Source organism: Xiphias gladius, chromosome 21 (assembly GCF_016859285.1).
Source record: "Xiphias gladius isolate SHS-SW01 ecotype Sanya breed wild chromosome 21, ASM1685928v1, whole genome shotgun sequence".
NCBI lineage: Eukaryota > Metazoa > Chordata > Actinopteri > Istiophoriformes > Xiphiidae > Xiphias > Xiphias gladius.
In genome coordinates this window covers 21,203,601-21,230,912 of record NC_053420.1, presented here as the reverse complement: position 1 = coordinate 21,230,912, position 27,312 = coordinate 21,203,601, and the positions used below count along the sequence as shown (strand labels likewise).

At 44.2% G+C, this 27,312-nt stretch overlaps 1 protein-coding gene across 1 annotated transcript in view; it reads left to right on the top strand.

The window, feature by feature from the left end:
- Positions 1-27,041, top strand: part of LOC120806991 (calmodulin-binding transcription activator 1-like) — a 47,577-nt gene extending 20,536 nt beyond the window's left edge. The window contains exons 3-20 of the mRNA XM_040158585.1: positions 3,593-3,660; positions 6,477-6,612; positions 8,854-8,925; positions 10,958-11,111; positions 12,579-14,458; positions 15,628-15,754; positions 16,186-16,320; positions 20,397-20,545; positions 21,279-21,463; positions 21,547-21,625; positions 21,719-21,986; positions 22,237-22,769; positions 23,957-24,105; positions 24,213-24,459; positions 24,637-24,705; positions 25,283-25,428; positions 25,521-25,592; positions 26,958-27,041. Of these exons, the coding sequence (XP_040014519.1) occupies positions 3,593-3,660; positions 6,477-6,612; positions 8,854-8,925; positions 10,958-11,111; positions 12,579-14,458; positions 15,628-15,754; positions 16,186-16,320; positions 20,397-20,545; positions 21,279-21,463; positions 21,547-21,625; positions 21,719-21,986; positions 22,237-22,769; positions 23,957-24,105; positions 24,213-24,459; positions 24,637-24,705; positions 25,283-25,428; positions 25,521-25,592; positions 26,958-27,033 (4,545 nt within the window). The 3' untranslated portion in view covers positions 27,034-27,041. The remainder of the gene's footprint in view (positions 1-3,592; positions 3,661-6,476; positions 6,613-8,853; positions 8,926-10,957; positions 11,112-12,578; positions 14,459-15,627; positions 15,755-16,185; positions 16,321-20,396; positions 20,546-21,278; positions 21,464-21,546; positions 21,626-21,718; positions 21,987-22,236; positions 22,770-23,956; positions 24,106-24,212; positions 24,460-24,636; positions 24,706-25,282; positions 25,429-25,520; positions 25,593-26,957) is intronic.
- The last annotated feature ends 271 nt before the right edge of the window (positions 27,042-27,312 follow it).

The window sequence follows — 27,312 nt, the reverse complement described above, 5'->3', positions numbered from 1 at the left end:
AACAGACTTCACATCATTTACATCAGCTTAAAGCATAACACAACGTAGTCTATATTCAGCTCTCCCTCTGCAACATTATTTTAAGTTCAGAGTCTTCAGAAAAGCAGCCACTGCTCCATGACATTTGTGACTTTAGAGGACACTCGGGCCTCTTTAAATATTGCACACAGAGATGCTGAGAGATCGGCCCTGCCACACTTCTGTCAACAAATGTGGATAATGACATGCCCATAGGCAGCTCTCAATTCTACTGGATTATTGATTATATCAGTTAAAATGAAATTATATGACTATATAGGTTTAGCATAAAATTACTGTACTTAATTTACACAATGAGTCTTGTTTAAAAATAGACCATGATCAATAAAATGTGGGTTGAACGGATGGGAGAGACAGTGCTCTAGATCAAAATAAAAACCACAGAGGCCTGTAGTCTGCAAAAAATAAAATAATAAAGACAGGAGGCAATTTTGGATAGAGTGTCTATCAATGTCAGACAGTGACAGGGTTGTTCTGGGAAGGAGAGAACCGGTGGAGGTGCTCTGGAACAAATTACAGCATCAGCAGACCTCCCCTGTTAATGCTAATGCAGTTCTTTCCCCCATACTTTATATGTATACAAGACTTACCACGCTCAAGGAGAAAGGCAGAAACAGATTCTGTGGTTGAACAGGGCACTTCAGTTTGCTACCTCCTTGTACCGCCAAAATAAACTGTTCAATGCCAAATGATTTCTGTGGTGAGAACCAGCGGCAGCCTTCATTTCAGGCACTTCGAATGGATGTGACAGTTCCAGTTTACAGACAACTCTGTTTTCTCCAGATCTCTGTCGGGGTGATGCTCATCATTAGGCTTCAAATGCGCATGTACACACGCACACACGATAACACACACACACACACATGCATGTACACACGCACACACGATAACACACATGTGTGCGCGCACGCACACAGACCCTATAACGGAATCTCCCTGGGGAAAGCTCCTGGATAAGTCTGTTGCAGTGTAGGCAACCCCCCACCCCCCTACCCCTCCCTCTTCTGGAAATCTCCCTGAGGCGTGTGTGTGTGTGTGTGTGTGTGTGTGTGTGTGTGTGTGTGTGTGTGTGTGTGTGTGTGTGTGTGTGTGTGTGTGTGTGTGTGTGTGTGTGTGAGAGAGTGTCTGTCTGTCTGCTTTTCTGTACATGCCACCAGTTTCTTGGAGGGAGATGGTCTCAGTGATGCGTGAGTGGGAGGCTGATTTCCCCAACTGCATCGCTCGCTCCAATCTAACTTCCCACTCATGCTCTCTGCTTTGTTAGATATTTCTTTAGTAACTCTGTCTCTTTCTTTCTCACTTTCTCTCACACGCAGACAGAAATAGGTGTGTGCTGGGAACAGAGTGTATGTGTGTGTGGATTCAGCTGGGCCTGTCGTAATGTATTATTACGTAGTCTCACACAGACATGCAGAACGTCTGGGTTTCTAGAGTAGATCTCTGGAGAAAGATTTGTGTCCCTGTCCCTGTGTCTGGCACAGCTAACACACACAGATACACACACTCATACTATTCCTGAAGGGTCACTGTGTCGCCAGGCATGCTCAAAGCGCTCCATCACTGGTTTCCACTGGGACAGTAAATGTGACTTCCTGAGGATCGACCTTCAGCATCTCACTTCTGTCACTTTTCACATGGGCGTGTGTGTGTGCTGGTTGAGGGAGTGAGCAGCAGTGTGTGTCTGCAGTGTGAATGTGTGTGTGTGTGTGTGGGTGTGTTTTAGAGAGTGTGTCAGGCTGCCGTTTCAGCTGACTCTTCTGTTTCTGGCTTTTTAATGGCTCTTATGGGGCAGGCCTTTAATTGCAAGTCTCTCTCCCTCCTTCTTAATCCTCCCATCCTTCTGTCTCTCCCAGCCCCTTGTCTCCTCTCTAGTTCTCCTCTCTCCTCTCGCCTCCCACTGGCTGACAGTCACTAGGGGAGCCCGAGTGCTTGGCTGGGGCTGTGGAGGCCGTATAGGATATTGACTTGCTGCGGAGTGGTTTGGGAGGAGGAGAGGTGGCTGCCTGTCACAGCTAATGAATAGATGCATAAACGAATGAGGCACTCCTCTGTGTGTGTGTGTGTGTGTGTGTGTGTGTGTGTGTGTGTGTGTGTGTGTGTGTGTGTGTGTGTGTGTGTTGTGCCTAGCTATGGCTAAAAATGTGTCAATGTGTGTCAAAACTAAACTTGGCTCTGAGCAGTTTTATGAGCCTCAGACAGACAGACATTAACAGTGGCCGGCTTGATAGTGATAATTATTAATGGTGTGATGACAGTGCATCCCACACAGAAACACATGCACGCACACACGCACGCACACACACACACACACAGACACATATATATAGGCACACATATAAAAGCCGGATGAGGCGGTGGGGGGTTGGGACGTGAGGATCAAATGGAGGATACTGAAAAAACAATCCAGTTAAGTGCCAGCACCCTCCAGCTGCTCTCTCTTTTCGTCTTTCCCTGCCTTTCTTCCCCTCTCCCTCTCTGTCCCTCCATCTCTTCTGATCGGTGTGGAGCTGGAGTGCTCTCATGCCAAACTGGGACGAAGACCTAAAACCACACACACACACACACACACACACACACACACACACACACACACACACACACACGCAGAAAGAGACGAAGAGGAGGTCTGGAGAGGAAATTGTTGATCTGAGGGGGCAGATGAAGGAGTGCTTGAGTGTTGATGCCTTCTTCACTATTGCTTTGTGCCACATTTCAAACACTAATTGCCTTAAGAGGACAATTTACATTTCATAGATGTTCACAACAAGTGGGTGAGATGGGAGTCAGAGATAGGGGAGAATAATGCTTCAAGGAGAAAGCCAGGGGTGGGAGAGTTCACCTAGCAAAGGGAAAAGGCGGTTTTGCGTGAGCGACTGAAAAGCAGGAGGCATAAACAATAGTTTCTTTTGGCTGTATCTCTGTGTTTCTCTGTCACTGTGTGTATGGACGTTTTGTTTTGCTTACTCTCAGTAGAATGCATTGCACCTGTATGATCTGAACTTTCTTTTTCCTCAATGGATTCATGTGAGTGTGGAAGAAGAATGAAAATAGTGTGGAGAGGAGAGCTGAGGAGATGAAAAGAGAGCCTGAGGAATTAAGAATCAAGTTAGGAGCAAGCTTTATCTGACGGGAAACTGTGAAACTGCAAACTGCAAGAAAACTTTTCCTATCAGTACACTTTCTCAGCTAGCTAGGGTATGGGTCTGCACCCTTGGTCTGTGTGTGTGGGTTTGTATGTGTGTGTTTATGTGGCGTGTCTATGTATTTAGGAGATAGCTTTTCCTCCCCAGTGGAGGGAGACATCAGTGTGTCGGTGAGTGTGATTGGTTGTTGGCCCTGAGGGTCTGTCCTCTATATCTGTCTCCTGACTGGTTGCTGTGTGACCAATCAGGCGCCCAGACCGCATTGTGGCAATCAGATAGTGACATACTCTCTGTGGGCATCAGCAGGTCATCTGGAAATACCTGTTATGTTTTATCTCCCTGTGACACACACACACACTCTCCTGCACACACACCAATATAACCTTTTCGTCTTGTCTTTGTCTCTCTAGGAGATTGCTGCATATCTCATCACTTTTGAGAAACATGATGAGTGGCTGACGACATCGCCAAAAACCAGGTGAGGAGAGTGCAGACAGTGGTTTCCACACACACACGCACACGCACACACATACACAGAATCACTCAATCAGCCAGTGACTCACATTGGTTTAATCCCAATGACTCAGTGCCTGTGTTTGATTAAGACATTAGTGATGTACGTCGACTGTCTCCAAAGGGTCCTGCTCATGGCCTATTCTACATGTAGAGAACACTCTAGAACATGGCTGGAATGTAAAGCACCTAGTCAGCTGAAAATGGAGTATTAATGAATGTAAATGTATTAGGATAAGTGATGTATAATTCAGACATAAGAGGGTGAAGGGGGGTTTAAAGGGAGGGGGAGTATGTGTATATATGATGGGGTGTGAACAGGGATTCAAATACCAGAATTGAATATTCATCGATCCAAATGAACCATAGGTAGCTCTTTCCCAGAATGGGGAGAGATTATAGCCAGGAAGGAAGGAAGGAAGGGGGGGTGGGAGAAAAATCAAAGACAGAAGAAAAAGGGCAATTTGAATTATTAATAAATCACATTATTGACATTTACTTTAGTTAATACGGATGTAGGTATGATTTTCAAAAAAGAGAAAGAGAGAAAAATGAGGAAGAAAAGAAGTGAGAAAGAAAAGAAAAGAAAGGAAAAGTAAAGTAAAGTACATGAAGCGGTCACCTCATGGCCCCATTTCTGATTACTGACACTGCTGAAAGCCCAAGGTAATGCCTCTGCGCTCCCATTGTGCGAGCTGAAGGACTCTTCTTAGGAGCAGCTTGAGGCCAGCAGCACAGTTTATGTTGTGGATGGATTTCTCATTGATTGGTTGTGCTGCCGTATAGCCTCAGCCTCCCAGCAGCAACAGCAGCAGCAGTCATATTGGTGTTATTGAGCAGCAGTTAGATATAATCCCATTTACACATGACACGAGGCACGATTAGAACAGATTACACCTAATCCCATCAGATGGAAAGGAGCTCAGCTAACGCAGCCAGTGACAGTTATGTGCATGCGTGGATGTGCACGTATGTCTGTGTTTGTATCCATATGTGCGCATGCATTTGCACACTGGTGGGGGGCAATATTATGGTAACAGTCAATGACCTTCATTTCTCCCCTCACCGAAATACCTCATCAGTTCAAAGTAATGACTGTTACCTCCTCTCTCCCTCTCCTCTCACTTTTATCATCTACTCCTCCTTCTTTCCTCCCTTTATCGGACTCACTCACTCGCCCACTCTCTCTTTATCTTGCCGTCTTTTTTTCCCACTCTCCTCCCCTTGCCTTCTCTGTTTTCGCTCTTCTACACTGTGGAACGGTGGAAAAGCTTTTTATATCCCACACATCACAGCCCGGTTACAATCAATAACATTTATGTCTGCTTGAATCGGAGGGTTTGCGAACATGGGCACTGTCCACGCGCACGTACCTCAGCGCACACACACATACAGTAAATATGAACATGCACGTATTTCCCACCCACACATACACACAGGCACACATCTGATCTCATCCATCTTCTCCATAACATAATTAGAATCAGCCGCTCTGAGATGACTCACACTGCTCGAGACGGAGACTAAACTCGGCTTTGATCGGAGGGTGGGGGTCTCCACTCCGCTAGGAAACTGGCAGGCTCACCCCAAAACAGAACAGATTTAGATGTCAAAGGAAATCAGCTCAAAGTAAATTCAATTTCACTACACACAGTGTTCTGAGTAAATTGCAATCATCTCAGTCCATATAAATGTGTCTATATCAAATTCTAACAGAGAGGAGGAGAGGAGAAGAGAGGAGAGACAGTAAATAAAAGAGCAAAAACAGAGGTTAGGATAGGAGCAGAAGGAACAGATAAAATGGGAGGATGAGAATAAGTGGAAAGAAGTGGAGAATGGAGGAACTGAGGAAGCAGTAAAAAGAAAATGAAGAGATAGTAAGATAAGAGGGATAAAGACTGGAGGTTGATCGAGAAGAGGAGGTTAGGGAGAGGAGAGAGGAGGTGTGTGTGTGTGTGTGTGTGTGTGTGTGTGTGTGTGTGTGTGTGTTTTTGTGTGTTTGTGTGTTTTTGTGTGTTTGTGTGTGTGTCTGTGTGTGCGTGAGGGCACATGACTGTGTGTGAGAAGACAGAGAGCACTTGTGAGTATGTGTAAGTTTATTGATTGTTAACAGGCCTGTTCTCTTTCTGTTGTCATGAGATAAGGCAGAGAAGCATTTTTCCTCCACCTACACACACACAGAGAAACACGCACACACCTTTCCTTAACGTTTTAGAAGTGAAATGATTGATTGCTGAGCAGCAGGTTTGACATTGAGCCCAAAGAACACGGCTGGAGGCCCTGCCATCTCTGATATCACTATAGCATCTCTGTCTTTCTGCATGCATGGCTCCTCATGTGTGTCTGTGTGTTGGTGTGTGTGTGTGTGTGTGTGTGTGTGTGTGTGCGCATGCTCCTCCCACCAGGTGTTTATAGAATGGGAGCTTAGAGGCCAGTGTTCCTGCTGTGCTGATAAATCACCCTACTAAAGTATTAACACGTAGGAGTATGAGTCTATGTATCGGGGGGGCAGCTAACTTGACTGTGGGAGAGTAACATTGATGTCACCGTGTATACCAAGTTCTTGCTTGTTTCAGTTGGTATTTATGAATCAGCAATATGGGAGATACTTTTGATACTTTTGTCCGTTTGAAATTACAGACTGAAACCTATTTCTGGTCAGTTTTTCCAGGGAATTGAATTGCTGTCGGTTTCAGCCTAATTACCAAAATATTTATGCTATATATTCATCATAATGCAACACTGTGTGTTCGTCTGTCTCATTATCCTGTCCTCCACCAGGCCTCAAAATGGCTCTATGATCCTCTACAACCGTAAGAAGGTGAAGTACAGGAAAGATGGCTACTGCTGGAAGAAAAGGAAAGATGGGAAGACCACCCGAGAGGATCATATGAAGCTCAAAGTGCAGGGAGTAGAGGTGAGAGGCTGCGGTGGAAAAACAAGCCAATGAGTGTGTGGTGCGAGTATGATTTCACTGCCAATCTTGTCCTTAAATAACTCTCCTTCATTCCGAGAAGACACATATACGTGTAACACGAATGTACGCACAAAGACAGAGGGTGAGAAGCTACAGGCCAATGTGTTACGTTAGAGTGACTGGTGTCCCTCTTTCTTTCCCTCTCTCTCTCTATCTCCCTCTCTCGCTGTCTCCCTCGCTCTCTTTCTGAAAGATAAGAGTGTGTTTGGCCTGAGGCCAGGAATGATGTCAATGCCTCCTTCAGCAGAACAGAGAGGGGTATCGATCCAGTCTCAAAGCAGCGTCTGTGTGTGAGTGAGTGAGTGCGTGTGCGTGTGTCTGTGTGTCTGTGTGTGTGCGAGTCACATCAGCCAGCTCAAAAATTGATTATTCAGCAGGAATATACCAAGAGGTGAGAGCAGTGAGCATGCATGTGTCAGAAACAGAAAGAGTGAGGTAGAAGGGAGAGCGAAGGAGAGACCATTAGGAGGCACACGGATGTTTACAGAGGGCTGAGTAGTTTTGCGTTAAAGGTGAGCAGGAGAATATTCCCATCTGCACCTCTATTAGTTACGACCCCACATTCACATTGACATTCATCTCACATACATTTTTCTGCATGAACACTCACAGACACACACACATATACAAAGGCAAGTGTTTCTCTCCCTGGTAGTTGCATGGTAATTGTTTGTGTCACCTCTTCCCAGGACCCCCCAAGCAAGCAAGCAGCGTGTAGAGCAGGGGACAGGAATGAGGGAATTAGCAGAGCAGCGAGATGAGCAGAGGGAGCGAAAGACGATTGGGGAGAGGCAGGAAGCTGGAGAGAAAAACATAACCCTGGATGGAGAGCCTCCTCATATCGAATGGAAATATATGGAAATGCACTCTGCCTTTGGCAAAACACACTTTAGATAGAGGGCGGGCTACTTCTGAGAAGAGGCAAAATGGCGAGAAAATATGTGTGCGCAAGTGTGTACAAGACAGAAAACAGGACAAGTTTTAAGTGCTGATCATATACAGCCTGATTGCTGAGTATTTGTGTTTGTGTGTGCATTTTTTTTTCTGTTAAAAACAGCCAATTTATAAGTGAGCGTTTCTGTACTGGTGTATTGGTGTGTGTGTGTGATTCTTGTATTCAGTGCATGTAAAAAAGTGTCTGTGATGACCTTGTTAGAAAGCTTTTCTGTCATCATTTCATCTTTCCACTGTCACCACAAACACACTCTTCATTAGCACTGGGTATCGAATCTCAATACCTTTAGACTATTGACCAAATGTTTCCATAGCACGGAAAACTTTACTTTACTGATGTAGATGGTAACTTTGCTAACTTTAGATTATTGCAATGGGTCAAAGCTCTTGTACGGCTGCCTTGTGTTACACACGGATGCATTTGCGAAGGTTGTTAATTTTTTTAAAAAAAAGAAAGAGGTTCTTTGGTATAACATTTTTAACATTCTTCATCTTAAGGTTTTGAAAATAACACCTAGCTTTGGTATTGATTCAGAAACTCAGGCAATGTACTGGCACCAGCATTGAAATATTTCATACCCAGACATAAACGTTATGCCAAACAAAATATTACAGACACACTGAGGTTTTGCCAATCTGTATATCAACCACTGCAATCATACATTTGGTAGATTTTCACACCTACACCTACGTATATACACTAATTTGTATGTATGCAGTCAACCTCTGCTGGATAGAGTCCTTCCTGATCTTCCTCTCCATTTTGTCCACCTTGACACTCCACTTTCACCCTATGCTTTCCTCACTTTCTCCTCCTCTTCTTTGTCCTCTTCACTGTTACTGATCTCTCTTTCAGTGTCTGTAAGCTGACAACATTGTGACTTTTTGTGAATTTCAAGTGGGTAATGTCTAGTCTTGCAGAGGCAGTAAATTTCACAATCTTTTATGCTGTAATTGTCAACATCAGATTTATGGTATTTTAGAAAAGACATTAGGAAAAAACGCATACCGCATGTTTGCCATTTAGTTTTAGCACCACAATCAATACAGCCTAAGTGGATATAACCTAAGTTCTCCTCTTCTGTTCTCTCATTTACTGTCCTCTCCTCTTTTTCTCCTTCTTCACTTTTTGTCTTGCTTCCTCCCTTTTTCTTTTCTCATTTACCCCTGCGATTTCCTCTCCACTCCTCTCCTCTCCTCTCCTCTCCTCTCCTCTCCTCTCTCTAGTGTCTGTATGGCTGCTACGTCCACTCCTCCATCATCCCCACCTTCCATCGTAGATGCTATTGGCTGCTGCAGGTAAGCCCACCCCCCTAGGCAACCTTACCTTTTCTCACACATTTACACACGTGCAATACAAGGTTTTGACAGAGTTTACAGTGTGGTGACAGTTCATTAGTAGTCATTTACAGCAGGATAGTTTTGTCGTTTTCAGGCCATTTTCCCTCTAATTATGGCCATTCTGTAACATTTATTCCAGCTATATTAAGGCTTTATTCACCATTCTACACAAAAACTGGACAGTCACACAATATATAGTATATTATTACTTTTACACAAAGCTGTCTGTTAAACTGTCCATTATACTGTATTTTCAAAACAGAACAGTAAGCTATACCATAAACCAGCAATAAACATTCTCCTCTTCTAAATTAATGAGGCAGACTTGTACTGTAAATACTATCACAAAGCTGGGCTCATAATAAAACTTGATATTGTGTGGCTGAGTTGAGTGTCCTATGCACAAACAGTTAGACAACCAGAATATAACTGGAATATGCTGGGCCTACAGGTCTTGTACAATGCTAAAATACAGTGCAGAGTAGTAAAAGCATTTCTTTGTCAGAAGTTGACTGTAACTTCCCCAGTACAGTGTGTTATCTAACCCTGACTCTCAATACCTATAGTGAGCATCAAGGACTGAGGCACTACTCTCTATGTGGTCCTCTCCAGGAAAACACCCTGGAGCTACAAACAGCACACAGAATGCACACACACACACTCACATACATGCACAGGTGTCCCCTGTGTATAAAGGCATGTTGTTTTTCATAGAGATGTTGGACTCACTTTACTGCTCATGTGAAAGACAACAGAGAGCAGCAGTTGCACATACACACACACACACACACACACACACACACACACACACACACACACACACACACAAATGTCTGTTCCTCTATTGGCCATGCAAGATATGGTCACCAGGACCTCATCACTTCAGGTGACAGGTTACATGATGAATCTTGAAACATGTCCGCATACATTTACACTGCCTCTTTCTTCATCTCTCTCTGTTCATTTCAAAGAAAATATTGAATACCCCGCAACGTTCATTTAAAATATGGAAATGCATATATATTTATGTATTCTTCACTGGAATATCCTGCATAATTTATCCCATGAAATTGACAAGGACATTCCAGCCAACGGCTGTAAATTGAGTATGCCCTTACTCAATACATTTTATTTTTCAGCATGCCAAACTAGTTAGATCCCTGCAGTATGAAATTATAAAGGGAAATTCTACTTGCTTTATCTGTAATGTGCCATTTTCTGCTCTTTGCACAGATATCAAAACACATCAGTGAATATGATCATAAATCAGTCTGCGAGTGCTGTTGCATTGCACGGTGTGGTGCTGTAGCAGCCCACTGTGCCATCCTCTTTTGGAGAGAAAAGTGTTCCACCTCAGCAGGTCCACCCCCTCACCTGAGTCTGTCTACTGAATCTTTCATCAAGAGGAGCCTCTCTCTCTCACACACACACACACACACACACACACACACACACACACACACACACACACACACACACACAAACATGCACATACTCAAACACACACATACACATGAACACACTTGTTGAATCATTCATGGGGTAGAAATTCCATAGGTCTGCTTGTAGCCTACAGTATAGTGTATAGTGGGAACTCCTCTGAACCGCTCTCTCCCCCTCCTTCTCTGTATATATATTACACACACTCATATACACACAAATGCACATGTAGACACTTCCACAACCTCTGCAGGGTTAGACAGAGTGATGAGTGGGCTTGAGCTGTTAAATCTTTTATGGGCAGGTGAGAGGATCTTATCTGACACGCTATGTTTGACCTCCCCCCTGACCTCCACTTTCTCTGCCGCTTTCCTTCTACATTTCCCCTCCTTTCACTCCCTCTGTAAATAGACTCTGTCATTTTATTTTCTCCCTCACTATATGTTGTAAAAACAATATAATAATGAATTAATGAAAAAAGGGCCATGTTAAACTAACACCAAGCACACGCATGCCCCTGTGTGGCTGTGTTTGTTTCCCTGTGCTGTAGAACCCAGACATTGTGCTGGTGCACTACCTGAATGTACCGGCAGTGGACGACAGCGGGAAGCCATGTGGTCCTGTCCTCTGCTCCATCAACACAGACAGGAAGGAGTGGGCCAAGTGGAGCAAGGAGGAGCTCATTGGACAACTCAAACCCATGTGTGAGTTAGCTTTACTGTCATTTCAGCACTCACCTCGTTCCTACTCTCAGGCTCTCATGTTTCAGCCCTAACCCCTGTCCTAAACCTGGGGATATGAGTCACCTTGGTCAATAACAATACCACTTGTCATGGTACAGTAGTGATGAAAAAGATGATGAACTACTGTAGCGAAGCGTCAAATTGAATCTGTAGGAAACCAGTTAAGTAAATCTAAAATACGGAAAATTTTGTCCACTGGCTTGTTTTTAGGCTTTATAAACGGCTTTGCAGCAGAATGGGGCACAGTCTGGAGCTGTGCCACCACATATTAGATGAGACAACAGGTGCTTACAAAATTTCAGCGCAGATGATACGAAAAATTTATCTCTTTCATGACAGAAATTTATCTAACCAGTGTTAATAATTTAGCTCAATCATCTTATTGATATGTTGCTGAAGGTACAGATAAGTCAACAAGCAAAAAAGCAACAACTTGGCTTGACAAAAGGTGTGTTCAGACATTAATAGTAGCCTTGTTTAATTTTAAATTTTGATGAAAGAAGATTTGGAACATCATGTCCTCACTGTAAAAATGAAGTTATAACAATAGTTAAAATACTGATAAAGTTCAAAATAACATTGTTCTTTAAAAAGCCACCCTTTGAAGAGACAGTCAGTAGATACCTACCATTCAGCCAGGCTTTGTACAGATTTGGAGATTTTTTGTTTTTGATGTTTCCAACAGTCAGCGCCATGCTGCCACCTAGAGGAAGATACAAATTGCACCCAAAATAACCCAGCATGCATTATTCATAAATGAGCATCAGGGAGTAGATAACTCCAGTAGACACACTAACACACACACACTTACCTAATCTCACCCGTCTTTTGATCTGATTTTGAAGGGGAAATAAGGACAGCCGCCCAAAACTAAGTGGCTTGTTGACTTAAGTACTACTTCAGTTCAACCTCTCCTCACTGAATCTTATTCCCTCTCGCTCCTTTACATGCCCTAATTTGCTCACACAAAATACCTCTCTCCTTTTTCCTTTCCTAGCTCTTCTCTCTTGATCACTGACTTGATCCTTCAGTGGTCACTGGGATTTTATGGATATTAGGTCTCTTACACTTCAACTGTGGTGTTTGTTATTTTACTCGAAAAATGTGAATGAAGATATCTAATTTGGAAACTGAAAATACCTTCCGATGTTAAAAAATGTAAACGTCTTGTAAGAGAAGAAAATTGTCGATTTTGCATATATGTATTTAAAATTTTTGAGCACTCATGCATCTGTAGCAGTCTCATCACAGTATTCATGAACTCAGGTTTTAGTGTAGACTCTGAACACTGGAGGGCGCCATTTCACACTGTCAAATGTACAGTATGAGAGGCGATGATACATAACATAACATATTGACCTGAGCCACTAAAAGGACTAATAATGAAGACAGTATGCATTGTCTTAAATGGTATGTCTCTTCTGTCAGGTGCTGGAAGCAGCCTGCATCAGAAATGTTCCAGTGTCAAGCAGCGCATCATCTCTTCCAAGCAGGAGTCTGGGGCAGCAGCAGGAGGTGGAGCTGCAGTGGGTACTGGCGTAGCGGCAGGCCATAGAGCTGAGGAAGCAGATGGCACAGAGGTCCAGAACAGCGATGTGTCAGAGGGCCAGACAGAGCCCAGTCCTGGAGGGGGCAGGAGCAGAGCGGGCGGAGGAGAGAGGAGGAATGGCAGGATAACCAAACCCTCCTTACTTCCACAGAGCAGCATGGAGGTGTCCTCCTCCACTTCCACAAACCAGGTGGAGGTCCCTGACACCACCCAGAGCTCCCCATTGTCAATCACCAGCGACATGGCTGACAGCCCCGCTCTCGCCATCGGGGCTGGCTTGTCACAGAGCACAGCTGTGTTCATGTCTGAGGTCACCACGCTGACTGGGGATTCGGTTTACTCTGCTGGCCACACCCACCTGCTGGGATCCACCCACGAGAGTACCACTGCTGGTATCCTGTTGGCTGTCGCCCCTGAAAACCAGAGGTTTGCATCGTTTCCTGGTGGGGTGGGCTTAGGGGAGGGAGGAGAATTGGTTCTCTCCAGCTCTCTAGACTCTGGTGGAGGAGTCAGCCTTCCCGAAACTACCATGACCTTTGACCCTGATTGCTTCCTCAACAATCCCAAGCAGGGCCAGACGTATGGAGGAGGTGGAGGGAAGAATGAGGGTTGTAATGGTGAGGATGGAGGACTCCACTGTTCCTCAAACGGCTTTCTCTACAACCCAGCCCTCGTCAACAACATCAAGACAGAAACCACACCCCTGGAGCAGCCGCTGGCCACTCAGAGTAGCTATGTGGGAGAGGGGACAGGCCTCAGCCCCAGCACCACCCTGGAGCAAATGGACTTCAGTGCTGTCATGTCATCAGCTTGTGTCCCAAGCCTGAGCCAGACTGCGCACCACCCCTCCCCGAGCCTCTTCCTCCAGGCCTCCACGCAGACAAGCCAGCCCTCCCAGCTGCAGACCAATGGTACCGAGGCAGCCCAGGAATCAGGTGACGCACAAGCTTACATAGGTCTGCCCACAGTGCCAACAGACTCTCCAGTCACCAATGGAGACCCGCATACACACCTCCGCCAAGCCAGCCCAGACCAGCAGGCCCTGTGTGGGAGGAACGGACATGGAGCAGCAGTGGGCTCTTTTCCCCTGACAACACAGGATACTACCGTCGACCAGTCAGGCAGCAGAGGACATCGAGAGGTGGGGGGCTTAGACAAGGCTTCTGAGAATGGAGGAGAGTTACTACTCAAGCCTGGGGATCCTCATGAGGCCTATGCGAGTGTGGACACCGAGCACTACCTGCAACCTACAGATGACAATGGAGGAGGAGAAGAGGGTGGAGGACGAGGTGGTGGAGGAGGAGGAGGAGGGGGAGGGGAAAATGAGATTCTCTGTAATGGTGTAAGCTTGTCAGGGGCCAGCAGTTCAGTGGTGGCCAGTCCTCAGTCATTAGCTGCTGGTGCAAGCATGGAGGGGGCCCTCTACAGTTCTCCTCTTCCTCAGCAAGGTGTGGGGGTGTCCGCTTCAACAGCTGGGGCAGGAGGACCCATCAGCCTGGAAGGTTTTGAGGCTTCCTTTGGAAGCCAGTTCTCTGATCTCATCAATGATTTCATCTCGGTTGAGGGATCTGGGGCTGGGGTGGGAGCAGCTGTCACTGGGGTTCTGATGCCCCAGGAGGGGGCAGCCGGAGAAGAGCCGGGCACAGGAGCAGGCCACCTGCAGGGCTCGGAAGTGGAGCAGGGAGCTCTGGGACTGCTCCAGGAGACTGGGAGGCTGTTTGGTGTGACTGACTACTCCCCAGAGTGGTCTTATCCAGAGGTTAGTAAACGCAACATGATTATCATTCATTATTTATTCATCATTGTTCCCTACAGTAAAATCAGTCCTTCCACCACATGATTGATGGTGGCTTCTACAGATGTTAAACATTGAAATCTGTTCAGCAAAATTTGCACTAAGACCGCCGGCCTGGCTGTGTGGTCATTACGGAGTGAGAATATGTCAGAGTCAGCTGATTGGATTTTGATGAAATTTCAATATCACACTGATTCCCCTGGGTGGCTTCATTAATGTACCCATGTACCACTTATAATATTTCAGACACCAGTTATGTCATTGCCTTATGATGAAACTTGTGGAAACATAGCCTCTTACCACCATCGGTTTCAAAAAAAAAAAAACAATAACTTGCCAAAATTAGTACAATTAGTGGGAAAAAAACTGTTGAAAAGAACTTTAATAACTAACCGTATCTCTAACATGTGCACATATTCAGCTAATATTTTTCTTCAACTTTCTTCCAGGATCATCAGTGTTACATCATACTGATTATTTCACAGTTTTGAGTTTCTTGAGAAAACAACATAGTTTTCCTCTGAAAGCTCAAAGGGTGATTGTATAATTTTTTTAGCATGAACTAAAAACAAGCACTGCAAATGCCAAAAAGAAAAGTCTACCAAATGCTGGTACATGGCTTTAAATTTAATCTTTTTCGTTGTTGTGTAATCTAACTTCATGACTCCAACATTTGTGGGGGGGACAATCTGTTGTTTATGTACTATTTTTAGCTACACTAAAGAGAACACATGGCAGTGTTGTTCAGATGGTTCATACAACTTTGTTCCACTTGGATGTAAGGAGCCGCACAGCCTCTAGGGGCTGCTACCAGGCCTTTTAAACGCATATATTTGTCATTAACAAAACAGAAATTACTTTGTAAGTAAGGAATCAGGATATTTGATGGAAAAAGACTTTGTGTAAACACACGCTCACACACATGTTGGCTTACATATGCACACCCTTTCAAAGACTTGGAGCATTTTTAGAGCAGGTAAATTCAGACAACAGGACATGGTATTTTGCATGCAGTCGTGTCTCATTCTCACACAGACTCATATCTCCTATATCTTAAGGGGCAGTTGCAGTTTCCTGTAGACAAAGAAGCTACACTGTGATATTAGACTGAGGCCTGTGTTTCTGTGCCGCAGGGTGGAGTGAAGGTGCTGATCACAGGTCCGTGGTTGGAGTCGAGCAGTGAATACAGCTGTCTCTTTGACCACATCAGTGTCCCTGCTGCCCTCATCCAACCAGGGGTGCTGCGCTGCTACTGCCCAGGTAACACACCTGTGTGTGCACACACTCTCACGCAACTCACCCTCCTTATACACACATGGAAAAAAAACTGTCCTTTTTTTATAAAATTAAACCTTAAGCCAACTTTCACCCGACTAATCCCCATAATAAGCACTTTCTAGCAAAAAAATTTTTGGGGCACCGTTTAGCTGGCATGCAATGTACGGAGTGCTTAAAAATGGTTCTTATGATGGTATAGTAACTGATACATGAGTCATATCCTGCTTCATTAAGTGTGATCAGGGGAAAACTGCTTGGCAAATAGTCTCCTGCAGGCCCACATGGGCAAAAGTAACACTAGACACTCAGAATCTATAATAATTAGCATACTGTCCTAAAATTATTCTCTGAGAGGAGATCTAACTCCAAAAATAATCCCTCGTAATAACGCCTTACATCATGTCTGTTTCCAGCCCATGACACAGGACTGGTGATGCTACAGGTAGCTATGGGTGGTGAAGTCATCTCTTCCTCCGTGGTGTTTGAATACAAGGCGCGTGACCTTCCTGCACTGCCATCTTCTCAGCATGACTGGCTGTCCCTGGATGGTGAGAGCATTTGTTTGTGTATTTTGACCACACAGGGATGCACAGTTACACTCGTACTGTCTGCTGTTATTTGCTCAATAACGAGCCTAAACTATAAACAGAAGGAGACTTGTGCATAACTGCTCCATTGTATGCCTGGAGTGTTGCGTGTATCAATAACAAACACATTATGGGGAGAGAGCGAATGTATGTGTGCTTTTTATTATTATACAAAAAAATGTACCCTTTTCTCATTCTTTGTGAGAAAAGGGTACATTCAGTGTTATTTTTATTTTTTGTATTACTTTTACACCCAGCCCTCTGCCATTTGCGATCAGCTAAAACTGTGAAATCCTGCTGATGCGTATGCATGTGTGTTTGTGTGTGGCTGTCATTGTGCTGCTCTTTTCCGTCGGGTGCTCTGGCATGTTGTGAGTTGTTTTGTCTACAGCCACTGATGTACTGACCAGTATAGTGACATTGCTGCTGCTGCTGCTGCTGTTTGGCTGAATTGTGTCCTTCTGTGCCTGCAAGCAGCTTTTTTACTATTGTCTCCCTCTACCTACCCACATTGATTCAAGAGGGAATCTAAGCCATTGAACTGTTTTGACACCTGGGTCTTTGAAAGGTGTGAGCCAAGATTCATAAAAGCTTTAGGATTTGTCTTTTTTTTAGATTTGTTTAGGGCACAGTCTTGTATTATGGATTCCACAGTGATGTTTGCATGTTGCAGAGAACTCTGGATTATTTTTTAAGAGCTGTAGATGTTGATCTGTTTCAATAAGGCTGAATCCAATAAAAACTTGCTTTTCAGATGTTGACGGTTAAATGTTCTTTGAGTCAGCTCTGGGGATTTGGTTGCAAATGTCTGCGCGGGACCAGGGGGATAGCTTCTGCGTGCAAGAATATGTATTCTGATGCAGTTGCAGCGCGGAAACACACGGGTCTTCACAGCGAGACATGTCCTGGGTTAGTCTGTTCGCCCCCGTCTCTGCGTTGCGCAATGCGGCAATGCGGCTCTACAGTCACAGCAGGCTGTCTGTTTGCCGGAGTGAAGGGCAAGGACGTCATATCACAGTCGCCGGTCCATTTGAGAGTCAAGATGTTGGCCATCGCCGGCAGTGTGCCGCGTAGCCTCATAGACGCTATATGTAGGCTCTGCCTTTGACTTTCAACGGTGATAGCGAGACTTGGATACGCGCTCAGCCTATTCTCGCTCAGGTCCTTTGTTTGGCCTCAAATGTACATTCAAAGAGCCATCACCTGGAAAAACAGACAGAGATTAATAATGTAAACACACATGCGTCAGCACAGAACGTTGTCACATGCCACCGCTCCAAATGGGTTTGTGTGCAGTCTATTGTTGTGCCGATGACGACCGAGCCTCCTGCAGCTCCGAGTCTGGCGGGCGGATTTGAAGCGCTGCCCTCCCAGACGCAACGTGGAGCCTGCTCTCTCTCCCTCCCTCTCCCTCTCCCTCTCTCCCTCCCTCTCTCCCTCTCTCTCCTCTCTCTCTCTCCTCCCTTTCTCCCTCTCTCTCTCCCTTTCTCCCTCTCTCTCTCTCTCTCTCTCTCTCTCTCTCTCTCTCTCCCAACACTTAGTTGTGTTTTGCTCGGTCGGAGTAGCAATGCGTGAGTCGCACACTTCAAACTAACGGGGTTGAGCAGAAGCGGGAACAAAGACAGCAACAGATAAAGAGACTCGCTGTTCGGGTTCGTAGCTTCTTTGATTCTAAACTGATGATAACTTCCAAACGCGCGCTTTTACTGGCGGTTTTACTGCTCCGGGTCCGTGCTGTTTGTCCCCGAGTTAAGTTTTCGTTGTCATGCTGCTGTAGATGTACAGAAATGTGCCTGTTGTCTAAATTTCGGCTTCGTTGCTGTAAAGCCTTGCGCCACTTTTGCATTCTCGGATTTCGTAAAAAGGTTTGAGGCACACGTGGCGCCCTGGCTCCGCCAGCTTCAGACAAAGGGAGGGGAGAAGAGCCACAAGTCCTCGCGCTGTTTGCACGCTACATGTCTGAAGTAGAGGGCGCGCGATAGCCTGCTTGGTTTTTGTTGCAGACCTGATGACTAGCCGACAGTCTGCTTCAGCGCTCGTTGCTGACCTGTTCAGGTTTTTCAGCACCAGCAGAAGTGGACAGCTCCACCGAACTCCACAACAACAGACGGAGGGACGCTAATGTGGCTCCTGTAGAGGCCCAGATAATAACAGGCCTATAGGCACAGACATGTGGGCATGTTGTTGATGGCCCAAAGCTTGAGTACAGATACACTCTGTGCTGTGGAGGTTTACATCTTTTATAGGTGCATGTTTACTACACTCTACATGACCCTGCACCAAAAGAGTGTGTTCATCTGATGAATCATTTTTTCGATTAACTTGGACCAAAAAAAAAAAAAAAAAAAAATCTGTTTGCATCAAATGGGTTTGTGAATTTGAATGCGCATGTAACAAAAACTGATAAAAAAAAAAAAAGCTGTTCACTTAAAAATTTATGCCAAGATATGGGCCTGGGATTTTAACGCTTGCATTAAAGCCACAGTTTTACCGTAGGTGTACCAAATGTAAACTGATTTTACAAATGATTTTGAACAACTTTCGTCAAAGTGTCGACAAGAGTTTCAAAGAATATGAATATTAAAATAGAAAAATCAATATTAAGCACTTAAATACTGGTTTGTATTAAATGTAGTATAACATCATACTTTTTTAAATCAAATTTGAGTTTGCAATGCAATGATATGTTATCGGAATTTGTAGATGTTACTTCAAACTTGTTACTTCTCCTGTGAAGAGGCTTATCCTCTTCCTCCAGAGCTGGTCAGTAGGTCCACAGGTATCCAGTACAACTGAAAGTAATCATAAAACAAACTTTGAAAAGCGGCTGAATTTGCATTCAAGAGTAGGAAAATAAGTGATTTGTAATCCAAGGAAGCACGGCCTTGATAGAAGCTGGAGTGTGTCTCCAGAATACTTGTGCAGTTTTTACTGGTCAACTATAATCTATTTACTTAATTAATACACCCAAACACAATTTATACAATAATTTATTAATTTATCATTTATATCATATGGTTAAAAAACTATTAGTAAATAAATAATTGCATTCCATTGACATCACTAATAAATTCATTAATTTTAGAAAGCCAGTTTGTAAGATATTTTACAGGCATATTTCAAATTATTTAAGTCATTTTTCAATTAAGGAGGGTAATTAAATGACTACTTCATCCCTGTTTAATTGCCAAAATTCAATTAGTGTTTGTCAACTTTATAATGATATTTTAATGTGTCAATTAATTATGTTATTACAATTCATCACAAATCCCCATAGTCTTCTCAATTCTCCTTTTCCGTAACTGTTCTGTAAGAATTGCTTGTACTGTGACCAGAAATCTAATTTACTTTTTCCTTTTTGTGGATGTATGTGTGCCTTTATGCATCTGTGTCTGGATTTCTGTGGTTGTGTTTGCATTTGTATTGGGTGAGGACAGCAGCTTCTTACATGTTTGGCAGCTCAGTTAGTGGAGTGTTTTGCTTTGTATTCAGATGAGCTGTATTACTGGAAAGCTCTGCTCCCCTTCTGATTGGTGGATTGGAAAGGGAGGAGCCTGAGCCTTTGAGTCATCGTCATAGCTCCACCCGTTCAGCTCAGTTTGTCTGAGTGAAATGAGAGGAGGGAAGAATAGAGAGACTGAGTGAGAGAGCAGCAGGTGGGATGACATAATGTGCACTGCAGCAAAAACTGCAGCAGCACTGAAACAAAGGGTCACATTCACATACAACCAGTCCACAGTCCTGCAAAACTTACATTTGTTGTAAGCTGTGCAGTCTTTCATGCACACACACACTCACACATGCACACACACATACACACAAACACAGTTCACTTGGTTCCCCAGTTCCCATTGTTAGCAAAGGTTGTTAGATTTCAACCCTGATTTATTCTCCAGTATTGAGCCCCTCAGCGAAGAGCTTATCTCTCTAAGCTTCTCTAAGTAGGATTTAATAAAACATAATATTGATTTTCTTAAATAAAAGAAACAACTAGCCCGATGCTTGAAGCTTTGTGTGTCCCACCTTCACTCCTGTAGATACCCAGTTCAGGATGTCCATCTTGGAGCGTCTGGAGCAGATGGAACAGAGGATGGCTGAGATAACCAATCAGAACCCCAGCTCAGAAACCATGGCAACCAAGGGTGGAGGAGTGGAGGGAGGAGGAGCCACTGATCAGCAGTCTCAAGTAAGGCAGGAAAAAGTGATTCCGTTAAGATGAAATTTTCCTTCTTCAGCTACGCTATCTAGAACAGTATCTTGTGAACAGTGCAGATAGACAGCATGAAACAAAATAGAAATAGTTTTAGTTATAAAAAGCAAGTCTTTAAAAATGTGTTTGAGTTATTCAGATAACATTTGAAGACATTATGGTAATAGTCTAATCATTTTAAACACCTAAAGTAGTTAAATTTTTGTAAAGAAAAAATCTCACAGAAAAGACCTCACAGCAGTTTATTCAGAAACAGCATAAAAATGTATAACATAATACAATCAAGTGTAAAAGCACCGCCAACTTCAGATTCAGAAAGATGTTGAATCCACTCTGTGTTATTTTCTGACATAGTCTCATTAAAAATGTACAAAATATACAGTGAACCTCAAAGAGGTAGCATTTGTTCCAGGCCTATTGTACTGGATTACATTATATTTCAGAGGTGTTGCTTTTTTTTGGTCACCACCTGAACATGTTGATTCCACAACTTTATAGCAGCCTGTGCATGTTATACTGCCTTCTAGTTCTTAAGGAGTCAGAGGATCAGCAGTTTGTTTTACACTAGACTCTATCTTGGTACAATGAAACTTTGTGACACATTAAAATGCATTTTGAAAAAGCAACAAAATGCAGTCCAATTCTTAAGAGGTCACCCAAACTTTACACGTTTAACTCACTATGCCCACTTCCTTTTCCAATCTTCCAGATTTCTCCTGATCAGGGTTCATTCGAGGGTCGTGTGGTGGTGGTATGTGAAAAGATGATGTCCCAGCCATGCTGGGCTTCTTCTAATCAGCTCGTACACAGTAAGAACTCCAGAGGAATGACCTTACTGCATCTGGCTGCAGCTCAGGGCTATGCAGGACTCATTCAGACACTCATTCACTGGCGGTGAGTAACACATAAAATTGATACAACATTTCGAGCACACAGACTGTGCCAATTCATTTCATTTTTGTTGTCTTACTCTGCAGCACGAAGCATGCCGACAGTATTGACCTTGAGCTAGAGGTAGATCCTCTCAATGTAGACCACTTCTCGTGCACGCCACTGGTGAGTGATTGATATTTCAGAATGGCTCTTTAAGTGTATGAGTGTATCTTTCCATCCCTGTGTGTGACCTGTGTCTTCTTTTGGTCTCTCAAGATGTGGGCTTGTGCTCTGGGCCATACCGAGGCAGCACTGGTGCTTTACCAATGGGACCCAAGAGCTCTGGCTATTCCTGATTCGTTGGGACGCTTGCCACTCAACATTGCTCGATCCAGGGGCCACACTCGATTGACTGAGCTCTTAGAGCAGCTGCAACAGACTCCTCAAGCTCAGGGCCAGCCTGCTGATACTTGGATGGACAGGTGGAGAGGAGAATCACAGACCAGCGGAATAAGCAACAGCCCCACTCCAAACCCTAACTCAGGTGGGACAGGTCACTATTTGCGGTTTATCACCTACAGGAAAGGATTTGTCTCATGTTAAAGGGTCAGTACCTAAACAGGAAAAAAAAAATTCTCACCATGGCTAGCTTCTTCTAGTTGTAAGTGGAAATATATGATTTTTTTTTTCTTTTGGTTTTGTTTTGTTTTAAGTGAACTGACCCTTTAATAAGGTGGCATATCCAGGGCGGTGAGAAAAGCTCTTATTTTCAACCGTCTTTTTTTTTTCCCCAGAGCTGAGGAGAGGCAGGACAGAGAGCCAGCCAGACAACCAGAACCAGACCTGGAGCCAAACAGGACACAGAGCCCCACAGGGAACCCAGGGAGAACAGGGAGGTCCACCCCCCGCCAAGAGACTCAAACCCAGCCCCGACACACAGCAACAGCTAGCTAACTCAGCCCCCAGCACCAACACCCTCAACTCCCTCCTCAACACCTCACCAAGTCCGCACCCTCAGTGTTCTCTCCTCCCCAACACCCTACAAACTCAACCCTCCAACCTCAGCTGTCAGAACGCACCTCCTGCTAGTTCAGGCTCAAACCGGCCCCAGCTCCCCAGCACCCCATTCTCCCACCTGCAGGCCAGGATAGGGGGGTCTGGAGGGGGCACCAGGTGGAGTCTGAGACAGACTCTGGGGCAATGTAGCCTAGCTAGGAGGATTCTAGGAAAAGAGCGACTGGCCGTTCACCTGCGCCAAAGAGTGCTGTCTGACAGGGGAGAGGAGACAGAGCTGCTGACCTATCAGGATAACACTGAGGACTTGCAGGTACGGGGAGCAGATTGTTAAAGGCAGTTTGGATCTTGTTCCTTAACCAAAACTGAATACTTTGTACTGTATATGATGGACAATGTGTACAGCTTGCCTGCATGTGTACCATGTTTGTGATAAAATACATGAAACTACATTAAAAAATCTATGAAAACAACTCTCTCCAAACTTTGACCGTCAATATGAATAAGGGAAAATTTATATGAAACGCTCTTTAAGTTTAAAAAAAAAAAAAACAACAACCTCGAGAAGGGCTCAAGAGTGAAAGGTCAAATGTTGAAAACAAACTGTAGCGTAAACAGGATAAACAGATAATGGGTGAAGACTTGGATTTTACATGTTATTTACTGTCTCAAACTTTGTCTACATTAAATTTGTCATCATAAGAAAGACACCTGGTGCAAGTGCATCACTGCTATCTTCACCAGACAGATTCACTCAGTCCGATACAAACACACACACTAATATGAATTATCCAGTGTAATTACAAGAAAGGGAAAAACTAACCTAGTACTAACTTGTTAAAAGTTACATTAAAGGAAGAGATTCACACTTTGTAATTGAACAGCGCTAAGCTTGGGCAAATGATGATACTGATCAAAAGATTTTTGGTTTGGATATTGCAGTTTGTAGTGCTTGTTTAAGTAATCACAGGTTGGAATCTGTTGAAAAGAAAAGGTTTGCAGTAATAAAAGCTCAGATGCCTGCAGTTTTTTTTCACTAAGAAAGATAATTAGCCACCAATGGAAGAGGTGGCTGTATAATGCAATGAAATCTGATTAAGAAGTACAGTTCAAGCCCATCTAATTGTTAGAAGTAAGAGGGCACATGAAGGGAGGATAGAAGATGTGTTGCATGATCAACCTTTGTTGTTCTGGTCAAGACTCTTGCCAAACAGTCACATGTTTTGTGTGAGCTAAACACATTTAATGTGAGCATACAGAATAAATCACAGAACAGAAACTTCAGAATCAATGATAATACTCAGACAAGAAATTAAGAGAAGCGTTCATTTTTCACTTACCCACCTATAAGTATAATTGTGCATAACTACATTAAGTACATAGTTATGAGTCATTGGCATAGGCATGAAAATAAATGACAACATTAAAGATCATGTTTCATTTTTAAGGGATGCAAGCATCAGAAATATCTAGATAACACCTGCCCTGTGTGTGTTGCAGATGGACATTACAATGCTAGCTGATCACATCATGGAGGCTTCAACTGGTAGGCTTAAACAGGACGCTATGGAGACTGAAACAGACTCTGGGAAGGTTGGGATCAGCAGTGATGTCAGGTTACTGTCTAGTTACCTCGGTGAGGTGGAGAGGTGAGTAAAAGTACTCTAAAATTCACCACATTTACTTCCCCTAACTCATCAAATAGCAAAAATCTTTTTACCATAAACCATTTGCTTTGCTCTCTGTTTTTCTTCAGGTTTCTGAACTCCAAACCCCAGACTCCTAGCCCCAAACCAAATTTTCTCTCAGGGCCCGAGGTTCAGCATAGACCTCAGGCTAAGCAAGCCCCATCCTCCCCCTTTGACCTGACCTCCTTCCTCTGTGCAGCTATGAAAGAGGAGAGGTTGAAAACTGACTCCTCCTGTCTAGCCATGACTGAAGCAGAGCAGAGAGATCTGTATGAGACCATCAGGCATGCCCTGCACTCCCTCAGAAAATACAAGGTATACATGTCCTCCACTCCTTTGAAAAAATGCTATATTTTCCCCAGAGATTGTAGAATAATCTGATGCATTTGTCACTGTTTTTTTTGTAAATTCTTTCCATTTCTTCCTTTCATAAATTGAAGTCTTTTTAAAAAGCTCAAGATGACCAAAAACTTCAAATGTCCCTCCCCTCAGGGTCCCATTCAGGAACAATGCAAAGAGATATCAGCAGTGATTCAGCGCTGCTATAAGAGATACAAGCAGGTAAGGCTTGATTAATAGCTCATGAGTTGAGAATTATTCCTAAATGTGCAAACTCCAACCCCATAGCTCCTATCATATAGTATCAAGAAGGTCTGAAGTACTGAATCATATTTGCAGACATAATTGTATTATCAGATGTAATCTGTTCATAAATGTATCCAAAAAATTGTGTCAGAAAGTCAGAAGTCGTGATTTGAGAATGCAGAGGGACACATTTGCAACCACACACACAACTTATCTGAGCACTCGGTGTTCAGTCACTTCAAAATGTGCTTTCACGAGCTGTTTTGACAGATTCTGAGCACTGGGAGACTTGAGTTGATTTCCTGCTAATAGCTTTTGACCCTAGTGCTTTGAAAGGACACGCCTATCAGTTTTAGGTTAGGGACGTAGATTCAGAGCTATATACTGTAGATTCACCGGAGCAAACCTAAAATATTTATACATTGTAATGATTTTATTTTTATTCTTATCATTAATTTGGAAATAAAACTGTTCAGAATTAGTATTCAGCATTACAAAGGCACATGTCTTGTGCTGACTAAAGGCTTCATAAAGTTGCTGTGTTCTCTCTCAGTATGCACTTTATAAGAGGATGACCCTGGCAGCCATCCTGATCCAGAGTCGTTTCCGGAGTTTCCATGAGCAGAGGAAGTTCCAACAGAGTCGTAGAGCAGCGGTCCTCATCCAGCAATACTACCGCTCCTACAGACACTCCCTCAGGTACTTCACACGTAAAAACACACTCACAGATGAAGACACACAGGGCTTAACTATGTTATAAAAACTTCTTACACCCGTGTCTTCGCCTACAGCAGCCTCCTAACTAAAAAACAGAACCAGGCTGCTCGCAAGATCCTGAGGTTCCTGCTCCGATGCCGCCACAGGTGAGGCATAAAACTCTCCACACACTCTAAAACACCACTGCGCACTGTCGCAGGTGCGCTCACTACATTGGTGCTAATAGTTGGTGTTGTTTTACTGTTCCTGTGAAGCCCCTTGATGGACCATAGGCCTCTGAAACGGGTGAGTTTTCTGTCCCTCTCTTCTTTCTCTCCCTCTCTCCTGGTGGCTGATGCCTGTTTGCATGTCAGCGGAGGGAGGGGGAGAGGAGGTCCTGGATTATCATCCTTCCTTCTTGCGCTCTCTCTCTCTTCTTCCCTCCCTATCTCCCTGTCTCTCTCTCTACCCCAGCTCATACCTGGCATTAACATGCATCTTCAGTGATCGGATCACAAGTAGACAGCTCTTAGTACATCAGCACACACATGGCATTAGAATGCGTCCCCATGTGTGTCTCAAGTGACCACTTGTGATCAGATCTCACCTCCCCGCTCTATATGCAAATAAACAATAAACACCATCATCATTTCTGTTGGCAAAGACCAAATGTTTTTTTGTTTTTAACCTATGGGTTGCAGGAATTTTCTTCCCGTGCTTAGCCTGCCAGAAATGAAAAGAAGAAGAAGAAATCAAAACAATACAGACTGGGTCTATTCCTTGGCAAACTGGCGTGTTCCAGGCAAACTAAATTGCCCAAGATGTTTGTCATACTCATTATATTTCTATGGGGTTTTCAAAATTTTCAGATGTCATGGACAAAGCCAGCTTGTTTTTGTTTGCGAATGAGTACATACATCCTCTTACACAGAGGAGATCAGTTCAGTGGGCAGTCCTTTAATGTGGCCCAGGACACATTTGTGTACACAGTGCTAAAAGAATGTGGCCATACGCAGCCCAGACCACCTACGAATGTGGTCTGAGTGATCGGATCTCAATGCGTCCTCACTGCGTCTTGGGTGCATTCACAACGGTACTTAGAGCTGTCCACTTGTGATCGCATCACCCAAGATGCACGTCAATGCCAGGTCTGAACAGGGCCTCTCTCTCTCTCTCCGAGAGATGATGTTGGTACTTGTGCATGACTGTTAGATAGAGGAGTGATTCTTGCATATGGTCTTCCTGGGGGCATGTTCTGACTGACATCACTAGGGGACATTACATGTCTTGCTTGGCCTGCCAGTTTCTTCTTTTTATGTCTTGATGGGTGAGGGAGGATAACAGGATGGAGAGCGAGAGTGCGTGCGTGTATGTGCTGGGCAGGAATTGCGTGGGATTTGTTGAATAACTTTTCCTGCTGCTCTGAGTATGGCCTTTGGATACAAAAGTGGGGGGAAAAACACTTTGCCAAAGTCATGTACAGTTACACACAGAGAAGCACACACACTAATGTGTGTTTGATTTCTCCTCAGGGCCAGAGAGCAGAGAAAGGCCAGGGGTCCTGAGAGCCCACCGCCAGGCCCCACACACAGCCCCCTCAGCCTGTGAGAAATCTATACAACCTCCCTGCCCTCCATCTTCTCCTTTTTCTTTCTCCTCTCTTCCATCCTCCTCGAGCTCTCTCCCCTGGAATCCTCTAACCCAATTTCTCCTCCCTTCTTCCTCTGTCCTTCTCTCCTTCCTCCACTCTCACCCGCTGTCCCCTCTCCTCTCAAGAAGGGGAAAAAAACTCTTCCCAGACAGACTGAGGACAGGATAGGTGTCCATCATGGCAGCTCAGACAGACAGACTGCTGGGTAGGGCCCAGGGACCTGGCTCTGCCCACAG